The sequence below is a fragment of the Staurois parvus genome, unplaced genomic scaffold (genome assembly GCF_062004578.1).
Source record: "Staurois parvus isolate SC_StPar_1 unplaced genomic scaffold, SC_StPar_1.0 ptg000698l, whole genome shotgun sequence".
NCBI classification, from domain to species: domain Eukaryota; kingdom Metazoa; phylum Chordata; class Amphibia; order Anura; family Ranidae; genus Staurois; species Staurois parvus.
In genome coordinates, this window is record NW_028318494.1 from 5867580 (window position 1) to 5885909 (window position 18330).

An 18330-nucleotide genomic window follows, 5' to 3' on the forward strand; every position below is an offset into this window, starting at 1 on the left:
CTCTCTGGGTTTTGAGGAACTACAAATCACAGCATACTCTTATATAACCAAAGATTCTACAACAGCAGGAGGGACACAGATTGTCTGGAGGTCCTCACTGATATAAATGGAACTCTCTGGATCTGGCCATTATCTGGTTGGGCAATTGAGGCCAATGAAAAGGTCGGACAATGGAAGCCAATAGCTATCAACAGGAATCATATGCTAGCTTGTTGGAGGAAGACCTGGACTAAGTAGAGACAACATGTGGCTCTCTGGGTTCTGAGGAACAACAAATCTCAGCATGGTCTACCAGAACCAGAACTTCTACGACAGCAGGAGGGACACAGAGAGGTGATATACCAAAATTGGAAAGTTCAAAATTTGCTGTGCCTGTGCATGGTAGCCAATCAGCTTCTAACTTCAGCTTGTTCAATCAAGCTTTGAAAATAAAATCTGGAAGCTGATTGGTTTCTCTGTAGAGTTGCACCAGATTCTGCACTTTCCAGTTTTAGTAAATCAACCCCAGATTGTCTACAGGTCCCTACTAATATCCCATGGAATAAACTTGGATCATAGTGTCATCATCGGTGTGCAGTGGTCTTCCATGCCTGTACTGTGTCAGAAGCGTGGAAGACTCCAAAATTTCCCACACGAGAAGGTCCAGCTTCTGACCAGAAATGAATGTGTCCTGTCATCTATATGTAGGGTAAAGGCTTACCTAAATCAGGCCAGGGCATATCTCAACCAGAACCAGGAGTTTGCTTTAAAAAACCTATGGACCCGACACTATGCAATCTGCTTAGAACTACGAAGGGGTGCTGCAAAGTTCTAGGCCTAACCAAGAAGGGAACAACCAAGAGCCATAAAAATTACATGCTATTCCAGATATTCACCTCAAAGTTCAATGCACTTGGCACATTGCTTCTCAAGTTTCTTTAACCCTTCACAAAATATTCTGATAGTTACATAGTTAGTCTGGCTGAAAAAAGACAAAACAGTCCATCCAGTTCAACCATAAAAAAAGAAAACAAAAGTTATAATCTTACACCCACAGTCAGGGGCGGACTGACAACTCATGGCGTTTCCAAATGGTCAGTCCGCCTCTGCCCACAGTTGATCCAGAGGAAGACAAAAAACCCAGCAAAGCATGATCAAATTTACTCCTACAGGGGAAAAAATTCCTTCCTGATTCCCTGAGAGGCAATCAGATATTCCCTGGATAAACTTTACCTATAAATGTTATATCCAGTTATATTCTGTGTATCTAGGAAAGATTCCAGGCCTTATTTAAAGCAATCCACTGAGCTGGCCAGAACCAACTCTTGAGGGATTCTATGATCCCCTGATGTCTGGTCATTGAAATACTGTAGAAAGCTGAAAATCACTGGACTAGTTGGTGCTACTACAGTGATAGCCGCAATCTTCTGGGTCCTGCTGGGGTTCTGTGCAAGCGGGCTTCCCCTCTGCATACTGACCACAGAAGCGAGTCGCTCGCTGGGGACTCCTGCCATTCATAGCTTGCCTTGTAGTTTTTTCACAAGGCATTCTTTGATTTGAGACGATGGAGGGGAGGGGTGGTGCCATCACAATCTTCACAATGTCTAATCAGAGAATACTTTTCAATTCCAGAAAAAAAATATATTCTATGAATGGTGGCAGTGCCTACCAAGTGACTCCCTGTGGTGAGTGTGCAGAGAGGAAGCCGCTCTCACAGAACTCAGAATATTGCGGCTATCACTGTAGTAGTGTCAACTACTATAGTGATTATTAGCTTCCCCAGTGGCTCATCAGGCATGATCAGGGGTGGACAACTCATGGGGCCCCTGGGCAATAGGGGATCATGGGGCCCCTGTGTCCTTGCCCAAACTCAAAAAAGCCTATGAAAAAGGTACCAGGGGCATCTCATGGGGCCCTCTACTGACCCTGGGCCCTCGGGCAGTGCCCAAGTTTCCAAATGGTCAGTCCGCCCCTGGGCATGATATATCCATATGTACACTGTGCCAAGCTAGACCAATGTAAACATGCAATACAGATCACGCCTGGAGTTCACCTTTATAACAAATGTAGTTTTTTAATTTGAAAGGTCTCTCAAGCACACGTGCGCTCTGATTTATGGAATACAGTATCAATATGCAATAAACCTTTCCAAAACTTGTAGGGCTCATTCACACCTTGCTGCATTTGGCTCTGAGGAAGAGGCACAGTCTCGAAATGCATCAGTCAACAGCCACCTAGAGGTCTACAGTCCCCCACCATACATCCTCCAGGCTGATTGGACCACGCTGCATTTCTTGTGACATGCCCTTCATTTGATTTTATTCCTTTGGGAGTATTTTACTTTTTATCAATAAATCTCATTTTTAAAAGGTAATGCATTATGCCTGTGTGCCCTCTTTTTGTTTCTTCATATGCCCAGTGCAGTGAGTAGCCTCAGGTGATACATAGAGATGAAACAAATCCTCCTACATAAGTTGTACCTGTTTATCTGCAGCGCTCTCTCCTCTACAGCCGTTCAAAGTGCTGAATTTATAAAGCTTGTTCAGCATCCAGAAACAAGGGGGTGGAGAGCTGAAGTTAAACCTTGCAGAGCTCAGTGAGGAGAGCTTTAAGAGCTAATTTGAGGGAAGAGACACCCCCCCCCCCCACAAACACACACAGCTCACAGGAACAGACCCAGGCTGTCAATCAGCTGGAGGTCCCTCCCCCAGGGGCAGACTGACCATTTGGAAACTCGGGCACTGCCCGAGGGCCCGGGGTCAGTAGAGGGCCCCATGAGATGCCCCTGGTACCTTTTTCATAGGCTTTTTTGAGTTTGGGCAAGGACACATGGGCCCCATGTTCCCCTATTGCCCAGGGGCCCCATGAGTTGTCAGTCCACCCCTGCCTAGTACCTTTTTCATAGGCTTTTTTGAGTTTGGGCAAGGACACAGGGGCCCCATGATCCCCTATTACCCCGGGGCCCCATGAGTTGTCAGTCCGCCCCTGCCCTCCCCTGTCATTATTTTTCTCTTGGTGTCAGAAAAACTTGTCAGAAGTGATTCATGCTGATAGCAGAGGAAAGCATGCAGAAGACAAAAATGAGACTTAGTTCTCTGGATTGAGACAAGTACACACTATAGAGAGATATGCTTTGTTCATATTTCATGTCTGAGGTTTACAAAAAGTCCCTAAAGTATACGACCATCACAACCTTTTAGTGTTAGACATAGGTGAGAACAGGTAGAACCTCTGTCATTCTTTCACTGTTATCTAGGGATTGATCCTTTCTCAATTGCTGTCACAGAGAAAAAAACCCTCCAACGGAGCCCCAGATAACAATAAAAAGCAAAAGCAAACTACAAATTTTCCCCAGAATTAAATTAAAAAAGAAAGTCTTGGCTGGAATGATGTATTAATATTAGGGCTCATGCACACAAATGGTAGGAGGCACAAAAAAAGATCTAGAGTAAAAATTGTGATTTTTCATGTCCACGGAGGCATAGGTGGCACATACAGGTGGTCACAGAAGTGAATGGCTGTGCTCATGTAAACAGCAATGCTTTCTTGCATTAGCATTTATAACGCAGGTGACATATTCCCCCGAATGCAAAGCTCTGCATTTGGAAATACATCATACACACATCAATACACACACGTGGGGAAGAGGGCAAGTCTATCCCTATGCAAATACTGACAGTCAGAAAGTCTGTACCCAGCACAGGGATTTCAGGGATTCTCCAGCAGCCTATCAGGACAGTGGGGAAGAATAGGGAGGTTAGAAATATGTATGGAGAATGCTGAAGAGCAGAACATAATGGTGAAAACACATCTATTATTATTATACAGGATTTATACAGTGCCAACAGTTTGCGCAGTGCTTTACAACATCTACTTTTGAAAATCATGCTTGCAATGCCAATCGATTGGTAATGAGCTTTTTGCATCAAAATCACCAATTTTCTAATAGGAAGCTGCATGGAGTAAGATGCGCCTGGACGCTGCAGATCATCGCTCAATGCGACCACACCCTGCCTGAGTGTTGTACTAAATACTGGAACTTTTCTGTTATTAGCATTTCACATAAAATAAAGTTATTTTCCTTTTTTGTCCTATGAATACAGTTGTGATTGATGGCTACATTGATAAATCATTAGATGATACAGTGAATACATTATTCAATCTATTCATTTATCTATATGTCCATTTATCCATCCATCTGTCTGTCAATATATCTGTCCATCCATTCATCTATCTGTTCACCCATCAATCTATCTGTCCATCCATCCATCTATCCATCTATATATCCTCCATCTGTCTGTCCATTTATCTATCTGTATACACATCTCTCCATCCATCCTTCTGTCCATCTATTTGTTTATCAGTACATCTATCTATCTATCTATCTATCTATCTATCTATCTATCTATCTATCTATCTATCTATCTATCTCCATTCATCTGCTGTCCATCTATATATCCATACATCTATCCATCCTTCTATCCAGTGATACCATCCATACCCCTTTCCATCTGTCTGTCTGTCTGTATATCGATCCATCTATCCATCCATCCTTCTGTCCATCTACTTGTCTATCCACTTATCAGTCCCTCTATCTATCTATCTATCTATCTATCTATCTATCTATCTATCTATCTATCTATCTATCTATCTATCTATCTATCTATCTATCTATCTATATCCATTCATCTGCAGTCCATCTATATATCCATACATCTATCCATCCTTCTATCCAGTGATAAAAATCCATACCCCTTTCCATCTGTCTATCGATCCATCTATCCATCCTTCTGTCCATCTACTTGTCTATCCACTTATCAGTCCCTCTATCTATCTATCTATCTATCTATCTATCTATCTATCTATCTATCTATCTATCTATCTATCGTTCAGCTCTTTGCAGCACAGCCGACATGCAGTTGATCAGCTAACATTTTGTAGAGAATTCCAGAGGGGGTACATTCACAGGGAAAGATTAGCTTTACATATGCTTGCCAACTGTTCTTAGAGAATGTACTGCTCACAGATATCCTGGTTCCTAACAAAACCAAAACTCACTGAGCTAAGGATACTGAACTTGTATTCATTATCATATATACTGATTACTTCCAGTAGGTGGCAATATTAACCCTAACCTATGAAGCACAGCTTTGCCTTCATCATACAGAAGCTAGTTACATGTCATCACTTCCATCACAAATCCTAAATACAAGGGTCTATTCCTAATTCAAGGATAGGGGCAGAGCCATGAAAATGATCCCTTTCTGACCCTGCAGCTAACCATACACCCACTGCTTTATAACACAGATACAGCCTACATATATAGCAATTAATATAAATGTGCTTATCAATGTTTCAGGCTTCTTAGTGCCACATATAGACAGTGTTGCTTACAATTAGTAAGATTTGGAAACAAGGGAATGGTTATTATTTCCTATTGCCTCTAGAAATAAAAAAAAATATTTAAATTAAAAATAATTTTGTAATAACACTTGTTGCTTGAATGCTTTCTCTGAATCTGCATTTAGAAAACAATCAATACTGAGGCAGAAAAGTTAATTAAATAATAGGATCACATTTTGTTTTTAGATTGCAGAGCCATTAATTCCAAATCACGCACACTTGTTTCAGGCTTGTTATCCTTCGTCAGCGTAAGATGTAGAATCCATAGTTTCTGAGGAATGGGATTTGAGAATCAGCTAACCAGGACTAGTTTTCCTGTCTTGTTTCCCACTGAAATATAAATGGCTGTGTAGCTAGAATTTTGCAACGGTTTGCGCACAGCTTGCACACTTTCCTTGAATCGTTGGCATAGGGAAAACAATCAATTTTGAGGCAGTGCAATTAATTAACCATCCAGAATCAAATTAATCTAAATGACGCCACCTGCTAGTGCCCATTTCCTAAGGGAGCAAACAGAGCTACGTAGTCTACCAGAAAAATACAAATGTTACAATTTTATAGTCCTTTCGTTAAAATCGTTAAAATGGGATATAATATCATAGTATAATATTTTTCCTTGTAAATACGTACTATATTGTATACATCAATGGACGACAAAAAAAATTGCCAACAATCAATCATTTTATCATGCTATAAGAGAGATTTGCTAAAAGTGAGTAATTTTATTATAATGTATATGAAATTGGTTATCTCCCAGCATGTGCTGTGGCCAATTAATCATGAAACAGAGCATTGCATGGCTTGCCCATAACTTCTAAACCGTCTCCTTTCCTTACAGCGAAGGACCAAAAGACTTGTGATAACTAAAATGTCAAATGGAACATTGTGGGAGAGAAGGACAATATACCTGTTAAAAGGAATACCAAGAGAGAGATATGTGTAAGACAGAGCAATGTGGACACTGGTAAATAAAGAGTGCAAGAGACAGAAAGAGGGATAGAGAGAGAAGAGAAGAAAAAAAGAAGAGCTAGAAAGACAAAAGGGGGGCGATTGGGGGGTGCATACAAGAAAGAGAGAATACAGAGGGAACGGATAAGGGAGAGGATAGGGAAGAGAAAGAAGATGGAAGAATGGATAAGTGAGAGAAAAAAAGAGAAAGGCAGAGAGAAAGAAGAGAAAAGATTGGATTAGAGAGAGAAAAAGAAAGAGTATAAGAGACAGAAAGAGAGACAGAGAAAGCAGAAAAGGAAAAAAGGAGAGCTAGAAAGACAAAAAGGGGGATCATATGGTACATAGAAGAAAAAGAAAGGACAGAGGGACTCTATTAAAGGATATGGGAGAGGAAAGGAAAGAGACATGCAGACAGAAAGAAGATAAAGGAATGAACAAGAGATGGGCATATAGAAATAGGAAAGAATAGAGTAGAAAAAAAGAAATGGTGATCTAAAGAAAAGAATCAAGAAAGGGGTAAAGAAAAAATGGAAGAAGCAACAAAGTTAAAGAGGAAAAAGAACAATAAAATAGAGGAAAATGAATTACAAGAAAAAGGACAAGAAAGAGGTAACTATAAGTGGCAGCTGAGCGGAACTGGAAAAATTTGAGACATACACAAGTCACAGCACACAGAGCACATATAGGTGATATAATGTACATTTTCTCAATTGATTTCACTATAAGAGAAGGAGGCTGATTGGTGATGCTCTTTTCAAAGTCATTCCTAGATAATCCTGTACAGTACACCTTCACTTCCCCCTCACTGTATGCTCAGTACACCATGTCATGGGTTTTTTGGGGCTTTTTTTTTTTACATATAAAGCATATTAACATAAGGACTGGTTAACTATACCAGGGAATAGACGGGAACATTTTACAGAGATAAGACACTGGCAATCTATAGCCGAGGTCGAAGCAGATGCTGGGAGGAATACAAAGCAGCACCCTACAAAGACCATTCCAAGCCATGACACCTGTGTGCTGTCACCAACATTCTCATAGAACATTTTATATATATCTCTAAAGCATAAAATAAAAAAAGCTGGATCATGTGCACTGTACTACCCCGTCCATAGTACACGATGTACTGCGTTCAGATGCTGAACATATAGGCATTACATTGTTTAACACACAGAAGTTCCCAACTGCCAGCTGTGAGCCAAGCAAGACCAATGAAGAACGTATGGGAAGGATTGCATGTGCAACATCATTTAATAACTGAAAAGGTTTACAAATGATAACACAATGATGACAATGATGACAAAAAAATAAATGTCACTTAGGGTCCTTTCACACGGGCATTCCGTCTGTTCATTTTTTTTATCTGTGTGTTTACGGATGAAAAAGGGACACCTGTGTTTACGGATGTAAACGGATGATCATCTGTTTACATCCGTTAATGTCCGCATCCGTTAGCATCTGTTTTTTTTTTCAACGGAAGAAGACCCTATTTTTCTTCTGTAAAAAAAAAAGGAACACGTGAAAAATGGATGTAAATGGGTGTAAACGGACATAAGGTCTGTTTTTGCATCAGTTTCTGTGTTGGTAAAGGATGTAAAAACTGATGAGAAACTGATCTGTTTTTTCTTTGAGAAAACGAGACTGAACTGATGAAAAAAAACGGAACGCCCGTGTGAAAGGACCCTTAAACTGTATATAAACTCTAGCAACACATTTCTCCTTTTTGCTCCCTTTCGGCCTGTTATATACACCTTTGAAAGTGTTTTATTATATCTGCACCACAAGTGCAAAAAAAAAAGTAGCTGATCCAAATCCAGAGCTGATAACTTCCTGAGCTCTCTACCTCTGGACTGTTATTACTTAGAACTGTTCCCTGCTATCTCGTGGACTACAAAACAACTCCCCCTATTATGGAGAAGAGAGAGAGGTGTTTTAGTTCCAGCACAGTGTAATGTAGTCCTCACACACTTTCTATCTTACCCTAGCTTCACACCTAAGCGTTTTCCACAGCGTTTGGCAGAAACGCAGTACAGTCCATTTAACATGATTTCCTATGGGACAGGTTCACATCTCCGCGTTTTCACACCGTGCATTTTTTGGAAAGGGTCAGGGACTTTTTTGAAGGCAAAACATGTTTTTGGATCTACAGACTTCAATGGGAACGCATGTATTGCGTCAAAAATGCAAGTGTAAAAAAGCAAAATGCAATGCAGAAAAGCCTCAAACACAACCTGCAAAGGTGTGAACCTAGCCTTAGGGTGACAAAGCTGCTCAGTATGGTTGTCACCTTAGGAAAGGAAGTGAATGGCAGGTTAAGAAAAAAAAAAAGGACAAAAATGTGAAAAAAAAAAAAACCTAATGCAGTGGCCACTTCTATTGGTAAGCTGCAATACTATCATTGTTTGTTTCTAGGTTTAGATACGCTTTAACTTCCATTAACATGGAGAATAGATGAGAACGCAGATCACAATGTAGCTGATGATAAGATGTGATCTCATTTAACACTATACTCCAGTCTGATACATTGTAGCTGCTGCTATTATAATATTATTATTTTTATTTAATACTAATAAAGAAATGCATTATAGCTGCTGCTGTTATCATCATTATTACTAATAATTGATCATCTAACCAGATACTAATAAATCCATTATAGCTATTACTATTGGTAAAAATCATTTTCTGACCAGATATAAATATGTAGTAGCTGCTGCTATTATCCGCTTCATCAATATTATTATTTTTTTCATCAATAATTTTAATCAATCTTCTAAACAGATGTAAATAGACACATTATAGCTGCTGTGTTGTTATTATTATTATTATTTTTATTATTATTATTGATCCTCTGAACAGATATAGATACATTATTATTATTATTGATCCTCTGAACAGATATAGATACATTATTATTATTAATATTATTGATCCTATGAACAGATATAGATATATTATTATTATTATTATTATTATTATTGATCCTCTGAACAGATATAGATATATTGTTATTATTATTGATCCTCTGAACAGATATAGATACATTACTATTATTATTATTGATCCTCTGAACAGATATAGATATATTATTATTGTTATTATTATTGATCCTCTGAACAGATATAGATATATTACTATTATTATTATTGATCCTCTGAACAGATATAGATATATTATTATTGTTATTATTATTGATCCTCTGAACAGATATAGATACATTACTATTATCATTATTATTGATCCTCTGAACAGATATAGATAATTATTATTATTGATCCTCTGAACAGATATAGATACATTATTATTATTGATCCTCTGAACAGATATAGATACATTATTATTATTATTGATCCTCTGAACAGATATAGATACATTATTATTATTATTGATCCTCTGAACAGATATAGATACATTATTATTATTGATCCTCTGAACAGATATAGATACATTATTATTATTATTGATCCTCTGAACAGATACATTATTATTATTGATCCTCTGAACAGATATAGATACATTATTCTTTTTATTGATCCTCTGAACAGTTATAGATACAATACTATTATTATTTTGGATCCTCTGAACAGATGTCACCAGCAGAGTTCCTGGTTAACTATTATTGGAGATTCCGGATATAGACAATCATCACCTGAACACATTCCAAACCAAAGTCATTCCTGAAAGCATAATAATATGTATCCAATGTAAATAAAGTATAAAATATAAATATGAGTTGGGAAAAGACCCCCCGTGACCCCCCAATACACAGCAATCAGCACAGGGGACAGTCCAGGAAACTTAGATGAGCGGTGATGGGTGAAGTAGACGGGTGTTGCTCCCATGTGGGGGTGCCCAGTCCGGGGTGGGGTGGTGGAAGGGGTCCCCAGGCAGAGATGACAGTGCAGTCCCCGGTGTGTAGAAGTTGATCTCTGGGGTGGAGGGGGGATCAGACTTTGTCATGGGAAGGAAGGGAAGATTTCACTCACCTTGTCGGCTTCATGAGCCTGCCCGACCCGGGGGGTCACCTCCTCCCATAGGACATGCGGTGCTCATACGGGGGGCTCTCTCCCTCCTCTCCCCCGCATGCTGCAGCACCCGGCGGACACAGCGCAGGAGACTGAGCGGAGAGAATGGAGAGACGGGAGGCTCCGCCCACCGCCCCGCCCACCTACACACTGAGCCGTCCACTCACTACAACCGGCAGAGTCTCCGCACACAGACAGACAGACTGTATATACACTGTATACAGACACCTATAGACAGACAGACTGTATACAGACACCTATAGACGGACAGACTGTATATACACTGTATACAGACACCTATAGACAGACAGACTGTATATACACTGTATACAGACACCTATAGACAGACAGACTGTATATACATTGTATACAGACACCTATAGACAGACAGACTGTATATACACTGTATACAGACACCTATAGACAGACAGACTGTATATACACTGTATACAGACACCTATAGACAGACAGACTGTATATACATTGTATACAGACACCTATAGACAGACAGACTGTATATACATTGTATACAGACACCTATAGACAGACAGACTGTATATACACTGTATACAGACACCTATAGACAGACAGACTGTATATACATTGTATACAGACACCTATAGACAGACAGACTGTATATACACTGTATACAGACACCTATAGACAGACAGACTGTATATACACTGTATACAGACACCTATAGACAGACAGACTGTATATACATTGTATACAGACACCTATAGACAGACAGACTGTATATACATTGTATACAGACACCTATAGACAGACAGACTGTATATACATTGTATACAGACACCTATAGACAGACAGACTGTATATACACTGTATACAGACACCTATAGACAGACAGACTGTATATACATTGTATACAGACACCTATAGACAGACAGACTGTATATACACTGTATACAGACACCTATAGACAGACATATACACTGTACACAGCCACCTATAGACAGACCGACATATACATTGTACACAGACACCTATAGACAGACCGACATATACATTGTACACAGACACCTATAGACAGACCGACATATACATTGTACACAGACACCTATAGACAGACCGACATATACATTGTACACAGACACCTATAGACAGACCGACATATACATTGTACACAGACACCTATAGACAGACCGACATATACACTGTACACAGACACCTATAGACAGACCGACATATACACTGTACACAGACACCTATAGACAGACCGACATATACACTGTACACAGACACCTATAGACAGACCGACATATACATTGTACACAGACACCTATAGACAGACCGACATATACATTGTACACAGACACCTATAGGCAGACATACTGTGTACAGACATCTATAGACAGAGAGACATACATACATGCTGTATACAGACACCTATAGACCGAGAGGTACAGACATACTGTATGCAGACACATATAGACAGACTGACATATACACTGTATACAGTCACCTATAGGCCGGCATACTGTATAGGGACACAGAGATACAGACTGTATACAGACACCTATAGACAGACAGACTGTATACAGACACCTATAGACAGAGAGAGATACAGACTGTATACAGACACCTATAGCCAGACATACTGTATACAGACACCTATAGACAGAGATACAGACAGTATACAGACACCTATAGACAGAGAGAGATACAGACTATACAGACACCTATAGCCAGACATACTGTATACAGACACCTATAGACAGAGAGAGATACAGATGGTATACAGACACCCATAGACAGACCGACATATACACTGTATACAGTCACCTATAGGCAGACATACTGTGTACAGACATCTATAGACAGAGAGACATACATACATGCTGTATATAGAAACCTATAGACACAGACAGACTGTATACAGACACCTATAGTCAGAGAGAGATATGGACTGTATACAGACACCTATAGACAGACAGACTTAATACAGACAACTATAGCCAGACATACTGTATACAGACACCTATAGACAGACAGACATACAGACATACTGTATGCAGACACCTATAGACACAGAGTGATACAGACTGTATACAGACACCTATAGACAGACAGACTGTATACAGACACCTATAGACAGAGAGACATACAGACATACTGTATATAGACACTATAGACACTATACAGACCAACATATACAAACAGACTGTATACAGACACCTATAGACAGAGAGACATACAGACATACTGTATATAGACACTATAGATAGATCAACATATACTGTATACAGACACCTATAGACAGACATACTGTATACAGACACTATAGACAGACTGACATATACTGTATGCAGACACCTATAGAGATACATACAAACATACTGTGCACAAACACCTATAGACAGAGAGACATACAGACATACTGTATACAGTCGCCTATAGACAGACCACTGTAAATGTATATAGACACCTATAGACAGACATACTGTATTCAGTCACCTATAGACAGATACATACTGTGTACAGACACCTATAGATGGACATACATATACTATATACAGTCACCTATAGGCAGACATATGGTATACAGGCACCTATAGACAAAGAGACATACATACATACTGTGTACAGGCACCTATAGACAGACAAACATACTGTATACAGACACCTATAGACAGAGAGACATACTGTATACAGACCGCCTATAGACAGAGAGACATACTGTATACAGACACCTATAGACAGACAGAAAGACAGACTGCAAGTGTATACAGACACCTATAGACAGACAGAAATACTGTATATAGATGCATATAAACAGAGAGACATACTGTATATAAACACCTATAGATGGAAATACATATGGTATATAGACACCTATAGATGGAGAGAAATACTCTATAGACAGAGAGTACAGAGGGACCCACAAACATAGAGATAGACAGACACTAGACAGATACTGTATATAGCCACATATAGACGGATATAGACATACAGGACAGACAGACATATAGATAGACAGATAGAGAGACACATAGATATACAGAAAGACACACAGACATATAGAACAAACATAGAGAGACACATAGAACAGACAGATCCACAGATATAAAGACAGTAGATAGAAAGGAAGACACATAGAGATAGACAAACAAACACTAGATAGTTGCAGTATATAGAGACATATAGACAGAGAACAGACAGACCCACAGACACATGGACATATGGATAGACAGTCAGACATACATATAGACAGAGAACAGAGGGACCCACAGACATACAGTGAGACAGACAGACATACATATAGACAGAGAACAGAGGGACCCACAGACACATGGACATATGGATAGACAGTCAGACATATTATAGACAGAGAACAGAGGGACCCACAGACATACAGTGAGACAGACAGACATACAGACACTAAATAGATACAGTATATGAGATATATAGACAGATATAGACATAGAGAGCAGACAGATATAGATATACAGACAGACATATAGAACAGACAGACACATGGAACAGACAGATCCACAGACATAAAGACACTAGATACACATGGACTGGTACACAGACCAGGGGCAGACTGACCATATGGAAACTCGGGCACTGGGTCAGTAGGGGGCCCCATGAGATGCCCCTGGTACCTTTTTCATACTCTTTTTTGAGTTTGGGCAAAGACACAGGGGCCCCATGATCCCCTATTGCCCAGGGGCCCCATGAGTTGTCAGTTCGCCCCTGACACAGACAGACAGATACATAGACATCACCCAAATTACATCACCAATCTTGTCTCCAAATATAACCCAAACCAAACTCTCCACTCCTCGCACGACCTCTTGCTCTCTAGCTCCCTTGTTTCCTCCCATGCTCGTCTCCAGGACTTCTCCAGAGCTTCCCCTATCCTCTGGAACTCTCTACCCCAATTTATCAGACCATCGCCTACTCTGCTCACTTTTAGGCGATCTCTGAAAACCTCTTCAGGGAATCTTATCCTAATGGAATCTTTTACTCCTCCTACCAGTCTATCACCTACAGTTATTACTTTTGTACTACTATCCCCTCCCTCTTAGATTGTAATCTCCCAGGATCAGGCCCTCCTATCCCTCTTGTATTGAACTGTATTGTTGCTGTATTGTCTCCCGTTATATTGTAAAGCGCTGAGCAAACTGTTGGCGCTATATAAATCCTGTATAATAATAATAATAGACATGTACAGTGGGGAAAAAATAATTTGATCCCCTTCAGATTTTGTAAATTTGCCCACTTACAAAGAAATGAAGGGTCTATCATTATTATCATAGGTGTATTTTAAATGATAGAGACAGATTATCAACCAAAAATCCAGAAAAACCACATGGTACAAATGTTATAAATTGAGTTGCAGTTCAGTGAGTAAAGTGTTTGATCCCCAGGCAAAACATGACTTAGTACTTGGTGGAGGAACCCTTGTTGGCAAGTACAGAGGTAAGACATTTCTTAAAGTTGATTACAAGGTTCGCACACATCTCAGGAGGGATTGTGGTCCACTCTTTACAGATCTCTAAATCCTTAAAGTGGAGTTCCAGTGAAATAGAAAAAAAAAAAAGCTGCTATAAAAACTGTAGCTGCTGACTTTTAAAAAATGGACACTTACCTGTCCCTTGATTCCGCAGTGTCCCTTCTGCAGCCGGTTTCACCAGTCGCCCTGTGTTCCCGGCACCTTCAGCGTGGGCACCCGGTTGTGACAACTTGTGGCTTCCCACTGCGCATGCGCAAGAAATGCTGCACTTTGTGAATAGTCCCGTAGTCTTCTGGGACCTGTCACGTGTCCCGGAAGACTACAGGGAGGGAGGCGGTAGGACAACTTCCACTTCTGATAGCCTAGGACGATCGCAGCGGAAGTGGGAGCGGGTATCTGTCAATTTTGGGTACTCGCTCCCCTCCCCACTCCTCAAAGGTGCCAATCTCTAATGGGGAGCGGGGGACCAGTCCTTAAAGTAGAACTTCCGCTTTTGGTTGAAGCTGCACTTCAAATTTTCTGTAGGATTAAGGTCTGGAGACTGGCTAGGCCACTCCATGACCTTAATGTGCTTCTTCTTGAGCCTCTCCTTTGTTGCCTTGGTGGTATGTTTTGGGTCATTGTCATGCTGGAAGATCCATCCACAACCCATATTCACTGTTTTGGCTGAGGGAAGAAGGTTCTCATCCAAGATTTTACAATAAATGGCCCCGTCCATTGGTCCCTCAATGTGGCAGTCAGCCTGTACCTTTAGCAGAGAAACAGCCCCAAACCTTAACCCCTTAACGCTGACATCACACAAATATGCGGCCTCACAGAACTGGGCTTTTTTCATATTTGCATACCTGTCTTTGTGCTGGGAACGGGCCGCATGGCACGCTCCCAGCACAAAGACCGGGGTGTCACTGGAGCCCTGGGTCCCGGTGTAACGGTAGGGACCCAGGACTCCCAATTCCGGGTCACATGAGCGCTGTGATAGCCTCTGATTGGCTATTACAGTGATCAGTCACTGTGAAGCCCTCCTTGTTTTTTTTGTGTTCCAATCACCTCCATGGCCACAGGTGTATAAAATCAAGCACCTAGGCATGCAGACTGCTTCTACAAACATTTGTGAAAGAATGGGTCGCTCTCAGGAGCTCAGTGACTCCAAGCGTGGTCCTGTGATAGGTTGCCACCTGTGCAATAAGTCCATCCGTGACATTTCCTGGCTACTAAATATTCCACGGACAACTGTTAGTGGTATTGTAATAAAGTGGAAGCAACTGGGAACAACAGCAACTCAGCCACCAAGTGGTAGGCCATGTAAAATGATAGAGCGGGGTCAGCACACGCTGAAACGTGCAATACGCAGACGTTGCCAACTGTCTGCAGAGTCAATATCTAAAAACCTCCAAACTTCGTGTGGCCTTCAGATTAACACAACAATAGTGAGTAGAGAGCTTCATGGAATAAGTTTCCATGGCCGAGCAGCTGCATCCAAGCCTTACATCACCAAGTGCAATGCAAAGTGTTGGATGCCGTGGTGTAAAGCATGCCACCACTGGACTCTAGAGCAGTGGAGACGTGTTCTGTGCAGTGAGCAATCACGCTCCTCTGATGGAGGTGTCTGGGTTTGGTGGTTGCCAGGAGAATGGTACTTGTCTGACTGCATTGTGCCAAGTGTAAAGTTTGTTGGAGGGGGGATTATGGTGTAGGGTTGTTATTTAGGGGTTGGGCTTGGCCCCTTAGTTCCAGTGAAGGGAACACTTAAGGTGTCAGCATACCAAGACATTTTGGCCAATTTCATGCTCCCAACTTTGTGGGGAGAGTTTGGGGATGGCCCCTTCCTGTTCCAACATGACTGCGCACCAGTGCACAAAGCAAGGTCCATAAAGACATGGAGGAGCCAGTTTGGGGTGGAGGAACTTGACTGGCCTGCACAGAGTCCTGACCTCAACCCAATAGAACACCTTTGGGATGAATTAGAGCGGAGGCTGCGAGCCAGACCTTCTCGTCCGACATCCGTTCCTGGGATGCCATTAAAGTTCAGGTGTGTGCAGGGGCGGACTGACAACTCATGGGGCCCCTGGGCAATAGGGGATCATGGGGCCCCTGTGTCCTTGCCCAAACTCAAAAAAGCCTATGAAAAAGGTACCAAGGGCATCTCATGGGGCCCCCTACTGACCCCGGGCCCTTGGGCAGGGCCCGAGTTTCCAAATGGTCAGTCCGCCCCTGGGTGTGTGTAAAGGCAGGTGTCCCAATACTTTTGACATTATAGTGTATAAATATGCAGACAGACACACAGACATATAGACAGGAAGACACCCTTAAGCCGGCCATACATGGATCAAAATTCAGCCAGGGGTGGTTGGTTGTACACCAGTCGATCGATAGATCAACTTTTGTACAACCAGCCTTTAGGGTTTTTCATGAACGATAATCACTGCCGGCTTTAGCCTGCAACATTGATCATTGTAGGTTAGGGAAGGATCTCTGCTGCCAGAATATACTACCACATCGGGAAGGAATCCCTCGTCCACATCAAATGTGTGGATGGGGGATTTGGAACATTTTTTTTTTCATTCATCCTGCTGGATGAATGAAAAAAAAAAAAGATCAATGTCTGGGCTGCCACAATCACTTGCCAACCCCCCACAGTAATTTTACTATGGACAGGCGGCAGCTACAGGTAAAGCGATGTACCAGTACGTCACTCTGCCTGTACTTATGGGGGGGGGGGGGGGCATCTGTGTCCACTGCACATAGCGGAATGTGGATCCCGGTAATCCGGACCTGGTGATCACTATGCAATCACATGATCACAATGCCAGTAAAGCTGTTATGAACCAATCTGATTCATAACAGCTTTTCTTCTGTTCCTGGAGAACTGTGATTGGCCCACAGCTCTCTCTTATGGTACATGGGCCAATCACAGCACCTTGTACCATGTGACCAGCTGGAGCCAATCACAGATCACTGTATTTTGAACTGTCATGAACCTAACCTGTTCATGACAGTTCAAAGCAAGCATTGCATTGCAGGAGCAATCTTTATTGCTCCTGCAATGCAAAGCGTTAAAAAAAAAAATCCCTGATCACCTCCCCAGAGTGATACAATGTCACCGCCAATACTATACTGTTTGTACGGATCAATATATTGATCACGAACAGAACTATACTAGTGCCTACTTTGTATAGTGTCCCCAAAAACACACGCAGGATCAGCCCCGTTCGCTGCCAGCACTAGTGTTTAGCCCCTCCGCTGTTTTTCACTGAAGATTTGTATGAATTGATTGTGAGCCAAAGCAATTTATACGCACAACAATACATGGCCGCCCACCCAAATTCAGCTCTTGCCAGACAATTCACATGGAAACCTATCACGGTTTCTGAATTTAAAAACTTTTTTGGGCATTCCAAAAAGAATGAATATTGGTCCACAGACGGGATTCATCATACTGTATGTCCATGTTCTCTACTGTTACATATATGCCCAAAATGGACCAGCAAC

The 18330-nt window shown here is 41.3% G+C and overlaps 1 protein-coding gene across 1 annotated transcript in view; it reads right to left on the reverse strand.

Moving 5' to 3' along the window:
• RGMA (repulsive guidance molecule BMP co-receptor a) overlaps window positions 1-10476 on the reverse strand; it is a 95863-nt gene extending 85387 nt beyond the window's left edge. The window contains exon 1 of the mRNA XM_089653103.1: window positions 10320-10476. Within this exon, the coding sequence (XP_089509229.1) occupies window positions 10320-10333 (14 nt within the window). The 5' untranslated portion in view covers window positions 10334-10476. The remainder of the gene's footprint in view (window positions 1-10319) is intronic.
• Window positions 10477-18330: the final 7854 nt, after the last annotated feature.